The sequence below is a fragment of the Ruditapes philippinarum genome, unplaced genomic scaffold (assembly GCF_026571515.1).
Source record: "Ruditapes philippinarum isolate M1 unplaced genomic scaffold, ASM2657151v2 ctg93_1_1_1_1, whole genome shotgun sequence".
Lineage (NCBI taxonomy): Eukaryota > Metazoa > Mollusca > Bivalvia > Venerida > Veneridae > Ruditapes > Ruditapes philippinarum.
Genome location: NW_026860272.1, coordinates 235,821 through 248,126, shown reverse-complemented (window position 1 = coordinate 248,126; position 12,306 = coordinate 235,821). Strand labels below are relative to the sequence as shown.

The 12,306-nt window shown below is 33.1% G+C and overlaps 1 protein-coding gene across 1 annotated transcript in view; it reads left to right on the top strand.

The window, feature by feature from the left end:
- The first annotated feature begins 10,434 nt into the window (after window positions 1-10,434).
- The window catches only part of LOC132759467 (high affinity cAMP-specific and IBMX-insensitive 3',5'-cyclic phosphodiesterase 8B-like), a 126,511-nt gene continuing 124,639 nt past the window's right edge, over window positions 10,435-12,306 (top strand). Inside the window, exon 1 of the mRNA XM_060751231.1 lies at window positions 10,435-10,563. Within this exon, the coding sequence (XP_060607214.1) occupies window positions 10,492-10,563 (72 nt within the window). The 5' untranslated portion in view covers window positions 10,435-10,491. The remainder of the gene's footprint in view (window positions 10,564-12,306) is intronic.

Below are 12,306 nucleotides of genomic sequence, written 5' to 3'. Positions count from 1 at the left end.
ATTCCCGCCAGGTACTCTGTATTCTTTCATGTGAGGAAGCTATCCAGCTAGCCCACTGAACGTTGATGGTTCTACTCGGTTTCCTGTTCGTGGCTGAAATAAAGTACACCAATATTTATTGTACCTAATTAGCATGTAAGTTCTTTTGTGCTCTGAACGAGAATATACATGTCTAGTCTGGGATTCCATTATTAATTATACGTACTTGTTGAGCTCCAAACTTTCTTAAATATTTCTTTTATGTTGGACTGCCTTACGCTTCGATTTACTAAACGCACCATACAAGATTTATCTTGTTGAATAGTTCCTTACAGTTCCACGGAGCACTTTAGACCTTTTCTATTTTAAATTGCAAATACATTATTATTATACTATACAGAATGTTGTGTGTGCACGTGCGAAAGTGCATTGAAACCATTTTTCACATCAGTTTTTTGATAGACCAGATAACCCGTGCCTTTGAATTTTAGTATGTTTTGCACATTATGTAAACGTAGATGTGTTTGAATTGTCTTGACTTTCACACCGTGTTGATGCACTATTTAAACTATGTCGTGTTGCAGTACCTTGACCCTTTATACATGTAGTTCATAGTTTTGAAGTGTCGATATAAGCTTTGTTGTGTTGCACTTTTATCAAAACACGCGTCATGTGTTGGGGAACATTTGAACGTCCTCTTTTACAAGTCACAGGCAATGTACTATATATTTGTACTATATATACTATATATACGTTGTGTTGACAAGTATGCTTTTACACATAGTCCGTTTTGATGCACGGAATAAGCAATTTAGTATTGTAGTGTAGAGGCATTACACCTAACAACCTTTAATTCGCTGTGATTGTGTTGATGCACTTGCCTATAATCTTTGTGACTAGCTTTTAACCCGTTAAAGCTGCATGCCTCCGGATGAGTCAAAATATTTCAATAAGATCAAACTTGAGAAATATATACTATGTTTTAGGAAAAGTAAAATGATTCAATATTCAAGTAATAATTTACATGTTTTGTGTGGTTAATGACTGATTTTTCAGTAGTTACAACTACATTTCTACCGCGTTACTAACGCAGTAAGATCTATGAATGCATATTTTGACCATTTCTTTTGGTAATTTACGTGGATTATAAGTGTCTTTGATAATGTGTAAATTGTTTCCTTTGGATGATTTCACAATATTATACATTCAAATACACTTTTAAAATGTTCATGAAAATTAGCGTGAACCTGGAGGCGTGCTGCTTTAAGTTTTGTTGCATCGTCTTTCTAATCTTTACATTGATAGAGTTATGTTGTGTTGGACACTTTCGACTTTCAAATTGTGACTTGCAAAAAAAAATAAATTAATTAATTAATAAATTAAAAAATAACTTAAAAACGTAAAATATGTTGTGAATTAATAAGTTATAGTTTTTACATGTATACATATCTAAATTTCTTGTTTGTAGATTCAATAAAGTCCTTTGCTTGATCCAAAAATTGTCGAATTTGGCGCTGTTTGATCAAAAACAGTCCGAGCCGGTCTATGTTGATGAGCAAGACCTATTATAAAGTAATTGTCAAAGTAAGGTAACTTATCCGTGATGTTTTTGGGGCACTTATTTTGTATTACCTCCCTTTGTTTAATGTCTACAATTATCATATTTCTAGTATATTTACACTAGTATATATACACATATAATGTCAACTAAGGTGTATCACAGAGTATATATTTGGAGTTTTAAACTCCATACATTATAGGTAAATACAGTATGAATACAAAGTGTCATTAAAAAAACTGCTGTTTTTATTTGTTTTGGTCGTCAGACCAAACAAATAATGGTAGCGATATTTCAGACCCTGATGCTCTTATTTGCAAATGCCGAACGTAGTGAGCGGTTTCTTCCCTTTATATGTACACTAACGCCGAAAAATTAAGGGGAGATCACTGCGTAAAGATTGTCAAATGACAGGCGCTTAAATGTTCGTAAAGAAAATATAGTTCCCGATTGGTCGAAGATTTCTAATATTGTGTTATTCTTATAGATATACATGCTAATATTGAGCTCCATGATTATTTACATCAGTGTTAAACAACAGGTTTACCTTGAACAAAATATATCGAAATTATTAAGGGTTACAAACTCTAATTTAGAATCATATGGTTTTCTTCAGACTGCTATCTTATAATTTCCCCGTGGTCGAGGGATTTACACGCTCGCGTTGGAAGCGAAAGGTCTGGAGTTCACATCCCACTTAAGGCAACTGATCTCATGTTCTTTTTTTTATTTTTTTTTATGCCAAATAAACATTGAATTGAATATCAGTGTTGCAATTAGTCTTATAGCCAATTTACTATAGTTATAACACTGGGAACAGCATTGGTGACACTATACAAACAAATTGGTTTATAATCTCACAATATTCACCTTTCTGACATTCTGAGACCCAAACAAATTCAGCGCCTTCTGTGCTTTGATTTTTTAAGAACTTGGCCCGTAGTAGTATAAAGTTTGTATATTTCCTTATTCAAATTAGGCATATAAAGTAAGATTTTTCTTGATTTTAATAGATTTCAGCAATAGAAATATTTTACTAAAAGATGAGCATAGTACATCTTTAATTAATAACTCTATTCGTTCACTTCACAATATTTTACTTTTTATAATTTTCAAAATGTTCATGATAATAAGCATGCAACTTCTGGAGCTATGCTGACTTTTCTGCATGTTGTTCGAGTTGCTTCGCTAGCTGGTACTAAATTTTGTCTTCATTTGTACAGAAAGTACTGTTTAAAATACCTGAAGTCAATATAAATGATATATCATTGAATTAATAAAATTGTCCAATGAAAAGTCTAACTTGATCAAGCAGAGTTGTCGTTCGTGTCTCACAAAACATCATGAATAGTGATAATTATATTGATTAAAAATCATGTATTTAGTCAGGTTTAGTTTAAATAAGCTTTAAATCACATGTATTTTGATCGATATTTTAATGACCATGTTAAATTTAACTGGACAATGACTTGACTTTGTTTATGATCTCATTCAGAAAGTTGCACATGTGAAGGTTAAACGACTTTTTAAGACGGACCACTTCAGAATGACGACTTCAAAGTGACTGATACATGTATTTAGTTAGACAATTCGAGAATGAATCATTCGAGAGTGGCCATATAAGATACATGTAGTCCATTTGAGAGTGATTATTTAAGAATGATAATTCGAGATTGACTTTCCGATAAAATGACCATTCGAGATTAGACATATGAGACTGAGACTGATCATTTGTGATTTGAAATTTGAGATTCACCGTTCAATATTAGCCATTTGATATTTTTTATGAACAACAGAATATTACATACAAAGCGTATTTTAATAAAAAAATTGCTTAAAGAAAGATGCAAAAATAAAATGTATGAAATAAAATCACGAATTTGATACTTTTAATCATTTACCCTTACTATAATATAGTTGGGCATTTTCTAAATTCATTTTTTCATGAATCTCAGATGGACCTGTCCGACAAAACCATTGATTTTGATGGAAAACTTCAACATAATTATGTTCTGAATAAATAATGAACAGTGCAGACCATGATCAGACGTCACAGATGTGACGTCAAATCGTGGTGTGTGTGATAGACTATTGTAAGTCAAAAACTGTTCAAATAACAACTTTTATTGATAAAAAGTTTAATTCCACAATTTCTTTATTCAACCCTGAAAAGCACTACTTTTGCTATATTTAACAGTTAAAAGTTCCACAAAATGCTCTTGTCACCAGTTTTCACGACTGTCAGGATTTAAAGCCAAAATGCAAACTGAACACAGCCTGTCATGGCTACTTATATAGACTCTGAAATAGCCAGGACTGTCACAATTGACCAATCATAACAGTACATTTGCCCTGGCAGTCTGGCAAGAAAGACAGGAATTTCTTAAAATGGCAGCCATATTGACAGGAATAATTTAGAAAATGTAAATTAACAAAGTTAACTAAGAACAAAATATGCAATAAACACTTGAATTACATGCTTAACTTGATGCACTTAATATCTGGACCAAAAACAATCATGGTTATAGCTTAGAAAACTGAACAATTGATACAAAAAGATTCCAAGTGTCAGGAATTTGAATTTTCCCTCCTGACAAACTTAGAGGTCATACTGGTCATCAAGATTATTATGAAATACAGCAATTCCAGCTAACTATTTGGAAAGTAACTTATGTCTTAGGTAATTAAGGATTACATTCTTTGTTCTTACATGTAAAAAGGTAAGTATTTGTATATGTTTATGAAAATATAAGCATTTAAAGTTTTGAATCAAGGTAGACAACTCTTGTCGGCCATTTTGATGCCAGGATAAACAAAGTAAGTGAATAAATCATTTCTTGAAATATAAACCTCCTTAAAGTGTCTTGATATAGTCCTAGAGCCTCAGAATGTCCTATATTATTGGTGCGTTAATTCCTTCATTTACCAGAAAATTATCTAAACAAATAAATTCAGCAAATATGAATGGCTTAGGCAAGTTCAGGAATCCTGGCAGGTAAGTTTTAAGCATTAATGACTGAACAATATTACCTCACTTGTCAATAAAATTATGCTAGTTTGATGTTCAAATTGTCATAAAACATATTTTGTTTTCAACTGATATATTCATTACAAAGTCCTGAAAGTAAATTATTTGATAAACATCCTAAGTCCCTTACACTATGTTGTCACCGGCAGCCTTAAGTTAAGGTATTGGACCAAAACTTTCCTAAATTTTGTCAAGTACAATGTACTTTATTTCTTATTTATATAAAAAATCTCTTCATCTTTTTAGTAAATGTGTACCCCATAAAGTAAAAACTTTTGAACTTGAAATATTTTCCCCTTTACTTGATCTTTTGATTAAATTAGGCTAACGGGTGGTTGGTAATTGATTGTTTGCATCAAATGCTTTTAAGAAGAACGTACGTGGCACTTAACATTTATGTTAATTTGATTTTGCCGGTCGTTAAATTAACCTTAGAAATCAATTGACCTCTATTGAAAAATTTTGATTTCATGTAATTCAAAATTGACGAGATTAAGTATTAAGTATTTAGTCGGATATATTCAATTCATTGAACATAAAAGCCAAATACGTCAATCTAATACATCAGAGGACATCAGAAATGAAATATGGAATCCATAAATCGTTTCAATAAAAATCGCCGTACGTTAGTCGGGTTTGCTTTTTGTTTATCTCTTTTTCATCCGAGAGTGAATAAATTTATTAATAAACAACTGCTGATGGCCGCGGCTTAAATCTGCCAGTTTATTATATACTTATAAACGAAATATTGAGAAATATTGATGAAATAAAATGCGTATTTTCATTTTCCGTATTTTCACTGTAAAAATTCATTTTTCACTGCAGTGAAACAGATTTTCCGTATTTTCGATAGTGTCTTGCCGGAAAACTTTCTTCTAATCTACCAGTCCATAAAAATTGAGGAAAGTCTTTCAAATTGTAATGTCAAAAAAGAGAAAAATGTATATAATAAACAGAACATTCTAGGTTTTTTTTTCTATAAATGCATGATTGTGGCCATGAAAATTGTCCGCAACTCATGAAATATCTATTTTCATACCACTCAATGAAAAAAAAAACAACATGTTTTTATAGAAAAAACTTGAAAACTCTCTATTTATTAATTTTACTTGCAGCTTTTGGATATGTGTGTATAAACAGTACATGCCTGAACCTATGACTTGGCGCCAAATTCTTATATCCGGTTTGATTTCCATACGACTAATCAAAAATGCACCGTTTTGCTTATCAATTGTTGCGTTTCAAGCTCTGATTTTTTTTCTTTCTTTTGACCATTATCAGTGAGTGTGACTCTGCCAGATATTGGATCTAAAATATTGCGTTTATTAAAAAAGTATATGTACGAGTAGCACTTTATCTCTTCATTATACTGTCATTTCTTATCTTTATTTTATTGTCAATCCGGTTATTTCAATCAGGAAAATGTCAAAATGAAGATTTATTTGTGGGTCTCCCTTATCCGAACTTTGACGGAAATGTCCGGAAAGTTGCGATTTACATCCAATTAAAAAAAAGTTGGAAATACAAATCATATGGCCTACATAATACCGATTTCATTCGAATGTCACATTTCATAAAGTCAGGTCACCATAAATTTAATTTTCTGTAAATTTATCTTTATAGGTAGTTTTTGTTATCTAAATGTCAGGGCATTGTATATATGTTTACAAATTCTCAATTAATTTATTAGGCCTAAGAGCCTTAAATATTTCAAAAGAACGCGCTACCACTAATATGATAGTCCACCCTTTTCGGCACTTCGTTTGTTTTTCTGTAGAATGTCACCTTCGGCTTCAGAATATAATTTGTCATAACATTCAATTAACTGATAAATCTGACAAACTAAGATATTGCATTTTTATCGGCAATTTCCGTCATTCTTCTGTTTACAGGTAATCGGCGATATACCATTTGTATTACCCACGTGACCTTACCTTCCACACCCGCAAAAAACAACAACAAAAAAACCCAAAACAACAACAAATGAAAAAGAACTAGTTAGCACTGTTGTTCATAGGATTACGACTCGCGAGTGGTTTTTTTTTTTACAATTTTACAAGAATTTATATATTTACTGAGTTCCTTTCTCTAGATCGACTCTGACCAATTAAATGATGAGAGTATGGTATTCTGATTTCAAAAATGTCCACGTAAAACACACTCATCTGTCAAATATCGTTCTTTACTTCTTTATCAATCTTTTAATTGAAATCTTTTGTTGAAAAAAATGTCTTTAACTGAATTACTTTAGAGTGCTCTTGGCTTGGCAATTACGAACCTCTTCGATATAGACAATGCATTATTTGAATACGTTCTTAGCACACACACGATTCTCTCCATTGAAATCAGAGACTTTCACCGGCTCAATGTCAACATGGAACGTGTTTTAAAAGTTCTTAAGATATGAGCCGCGTCACGACAAAACCAACATAATGGGTTTGCGACCAGCATGCATCCAGACCAGCCTGCGCATCCGCGCAGTCTGATCAGGATCCATGCTGTTCGCTATCAGTTTCTCTACTTGTTATAGGCTTTTTAAGCGAACAGCATGGATCCTGATCAGACTGCGCGGATGCGGACAGAGCTGGTCTGGAAATCCAGCTGGTTTCGCCAAAGCCATTTATGGTTGGGTTTTTGTCGTGCACGCGGCTCATATTATAAAATAAAATGAGTTAATGATCAAAAAACACATGTTGACAAGTGAGTGACCTCCGCGGTTAAGAGTCTAGGTGTTTGAAAATTTCGTCAGCTGTTGCTTAGAACTAAAGGCGACCCCTTAGTCCGTTCAGTGAGCGTCGAGTATAATGAATATGATTAATGTTTAAAAAAAAAAAAAAAAAAAAATTTCTCTTGGTGTCAGATATATAAACGATATTTTGATTTAAAATGGACCGGTCCAGCTTTGAAATTTAGAACAGTCAAATCATAGTTAAAGGGATTCCAGTAACAACTACCTAAATCAAACAACCAACAGTATGGAGGCTGCTCTGACAGCAATCGCAACTTTTGGGAAATTTTTCGTAAATTTTGGGCCCAAATTACTGGGTTTTCGCTTTGGCTTCACACTTCACAACCGTGAAAATGGGTTTGTTACCATACCCAACTCTCAAAAATGGGGCCAAGTTGCCATCCAAAAAGGGCCTTTTGTACTGTAAATGGGGAAATTTCCGGATGGTGCGGGTTTCACTTTCATTGTGTTTGATAGGGAAACCCTTTTTCTACGGGTAAATTTCGCACTGTATCTCCCCTCTGACATTTTACAAACTTTTCTTTTCCTTGAAAAGGGCCAAAGACAGCATGCCAGGAACGTGCGGTTGCTGAAGAGCTTTTGGTTTAAAATTCAATGTAGCTTACTGCCGTGATCCGGAGTGAAAACTACCGACATCACCACCGCCACCACAACCATTTCCCCATAGTTGTTTGTAACTTCCACATTGGCGGGAGCTTTGATAAGATATCTAAGCATTTGTAGCAGACGAGACTAGGTTTACTATCCATAAACACTTTCACTAAGTAATGTGAAAACTAAAATGTGTTACATTTCTTTTTTGTCACGTTTTCGTGCTTTAAATGGTTCTACACTCACAATTTTATTACGATAAGCTCTAATTTACAAATGCAGATAATATAGATCGTTAAAGGCGCATTAAGAAATGAAAACAATTGTTCCCCTGATGAAAAAGGCAAACCTCCATTTTATGATGTTCATATTTAAGTGAAAGTTAGATGGTTATCGCGCGAAGAAGTGTTAAATAAGAAATGATTCGTAAAAAAAGATAGCAAAACATAAACAATATGGTATTGTTTGCCATTCGAAAAACTTGATAAACTTTACAAAGCAGACCAGTAATGAGGTATCAAGGGGTTTCTATGGTGGCTGATTTGGAACGCTTTTGTGCGTCGTGTTGGCGCTAGCGAAAACAGGCCAAAGCGCCAAACGGCGCATACGTTGTCAGACTTTTGTCTTGTTGTCCAGTCGCTAACGATGTACACCAAACGGCGCGTTGTCGTGCGGCGTGTTTTCGCGATGTCACATTGTCGCTCGGTTCAAATCGAAAGATTGGCTTATAAGCCAAGCGACAACGCGCCGTTTTGGCGTGCTTCGTTAGCGACAGGACGACAAGACGACAACGCGCCATTTGTGTTGTCGCTAGCGACAAGGCGATAACGATATAGATTGCGTTGTCGATATCGCGCAATGTACCAAAACAGACACCATACAAGTCAGCCACCATAGGTTTCTTTATTCTTTGTCTATTTTATCGACGGCAAATTTCATTTTCCACCTTCATTCAACATAATGCGTTTGCGACCAGCATGGATCCAGACAAACCTGCGCATCCGCGCAGACTGATCAGGATCCATGCTGTTCGCTATCAGTTTCTCTACTAGTAATAGGGTTTGTAAGCGAACAGCATGGATCCTGATCAGACTGCGCAGATGCGCAGGCTGGTCTGGATCCATGCTGGTTGCAAACGCATTATGTTGGTTTTGTCGTGACACGGCTTATTTAACCTTTAGAAAAGCTGATAGCCACTTTACAGTTTCTGTGCTTCTAACTTGCATTAAATGTCCATTATCTTCACATATATGGCAGGGTCTGTAACTCTTGCACATATATTTACATAATTGTACCCCTTATGACTTGGTGATTAATGACGTCAGTGGCTTTTATCTTACGTAATTCCAAATGTATTTCTATACATCATTGTTTATGCACCATGAGGCTCTTAATTGTTTAGGTTAGAAAGTTATTTTCTTATTACCCCACCCACTTGTTATATCTACAAATGTATATATCTAATGGCGATAGAGAATACAAATTTCAAAACAGATATATTGCTTACTTAAGACGATTTATGCAATGTCTCAACGGTTACTTGGCAAACAAATACTTTTTTTGGAAATTTATAATATGTTAAAATTCAGCTGTAAAAATCTATCTTAAGTGTCTGCAAACGAACCGTGGCCCGAACGACGTTAGAACGTCTGTCTGAAGTGCAGATTGTCAATCATGAATGTATATTTAAATATCGCCACTCGAGACTGCGAACTAAAAAATTGTAAAAAAAATAAGGACTTTCACATAATTATCCCATATAAATAATTAAAAGCGCCACATTTTACTTTTTTATATATAAAGATATAATATTTTTTAACAAGAAAGAAAATGAAAATCTTTTATTTGTATATTATTTGTATATGTATTAAACCTTGGACCCAATTAAATGCAATGGTGGACACATCGGTCTGACATTTTGCTATACCTGCTATTTTAAATGGAAGTGGGAATATGATTGAAGAAAGCAAATACGATTAGCGGTAGGAATAAATTCAGTCGAGTGTAGGTGAGATTAAACCCTAACAGAATATGTAAATAAAACTTGTATGAAAGAAGGGATAATATTTCAAGTGTTGTATCAATATTTCCATAGGTATTACTTGTTTTGACAATATTATTCATATATATGTCATCAGATGGGGTTACCAAGGAATTGGGCTTTAAGTAAGCGGCAAACTTTATTAACAGATAAAACGTATTTATGCCGTTTGTTGACCCCCCATTTCGGAAGATTGGGAAATAATAAGAAGATCAAGTTATACGATTTGTATGTCTTCTCTGATAAATTACGCAAATACGGAAGCAGTTGTGAATATATATAAATATTTTCTTATTAGATTGAATGAAATAAGTGAAATGGTTTTCGGATAGTATTGTTTTAACTCAAAATCAAAATATCAAAAGAAGCAGATTATTTTTGGTTTAAATATTACATCTGTGATAATTTTCAGTCATATATTTTTTGTAATTCACTACGCAAATGTGAAAACAAATCGTGGAATTATCAATTTAGTGTATTTCAAAGGGAAATAGTGCCGACGAATATGAAAGGAGTAGAAAATATGTAATGCGTCTAAAACAATCATGTACAGACAATACAAGAGTCGGATAACATGCGACAGTTTGGACTGCTTTCAAGACGGAATCAAGAAAAAGGTAAAACAGTTGCTATAGTTTTTTTAAATTTTTTATCTTCTTCAAATTAACAACATTTAAACCGTAGAGGTTTAGATTTAGTTGTATATTTAGGAAATAGATATCAATTCTAAATGCATTGTTGCAGAATAATGCACGGTTCGAGTTCAAATGCGTAGGAATATTTACGAAAGTGATAAATTACAAAGCGTTTTAACGATAAACCGTGCATTATTATACTTTATCACATACCCGTGCCGTTTTTGCGACTCCGTAAACACGGTATTGCACGACTTATTTTCACGTGACTTCATTTGCATAATAAACATAACGTTAAGCCGCGCTAAATTTTAGCGTTATACTATAGGTGCATTAATGAAAAATGGTTCTTTTTCACTTGGTATATGATAAACAGAATATTAAATTTGTGTAAGTTCATTACTGAATTTATTGAACTTGTTCAATAAGATAATATTATGGCATAATATAATTTTATTCAACTCGTTTAATAAATTCAGTATTAAACTTACACTCATTCAATATCCTCTGTATAATAGAAGGAAAATTAATATCTAATAATTAATAAATATAATTATATAAAGACAACTTTCTTTAGTACTAACCCTGTAACTTTAAGAGGGATTTATAAAATACTTGACACAAATTTTCTTTGATATTTGAATTTTCAGGAGATTAACTATTTGACATTATAATCGTTAATAATAATAACCAATCATTAAGCGACATTGTGATTTATACCCGTTTTAATTGTTAAAAGTGGACGTAGAAATGTTGAACTTTAAAAAACCCTGCTAAAGTCAAGCATGACTTTTAACTTATTAATAAATACAATGAAAATAATCAAAATAAACATTTCTGATTTCTTGCTAGGGACTTAAAAGGCCAATCAAGCCTCAAAACTGTTGTTATCTCTTTTTTTCAAAAGCCTTTTTAAACTGTTGGTGTTCCATATACATGTGGTCGGGTTATCTGTTGCTTCTTTTGCGTGTTGGTAATTAGTCCAGATATAGTGTAACAGACTACCCGTTTATTGGTACACATGAACCTCGACGTTTGTCATTATATTTTGCTGCAGTGTTGAAAAAACGTCAATGTTTATGGGATTTTGGGGACATATGCATATTTTTATTCGTTATATTAATCGAGTATATGCAACTTCGATAGGTTGAGAGATTGATTAATTTCATTCATAAATAGAATTTAAATTCGGAATGTGACTTAAGGCGGAGTAGTAGCAGCATATATAAACATACATAAATCTGCAACAATTTCATTTTTGCTCTGTTACCGCCTAACCCAACCCATCTCACCTCACCCCACCTCTTAAATATTCAAACTTTATTATTTAAAAGTTGTAAGACACTTTTGGTAGGTTTGTAAAATGCGTGCAATTCAGAAAGACTTTAGGTAGTTCAACTGCAAAATGCAAGACAGTTAGTTGGTTGGTGAATTGCACGGGGTTACATCTGGTCAAACTAGTGTTAAAAATGCAGAAAATGATTTGTGAGATATTTTATTTTTTGTAGGAATGCATACCATTGCCAGTACACTTTCCAAACGTTCGGAAGTTAAATGTAATGAGAGCAATATTTCAGATCAAGTTAAAATTTAAGTTAAAATCAAGTGAAAATAAACTTAAAACACACTATTTACATAGATATTTGTCGAAACTAGGACAAATATTTTCAGAAAATCAACCTTTTCAGATTTTACTTTAAGAGATCAATTAAAAGGCACATTGAA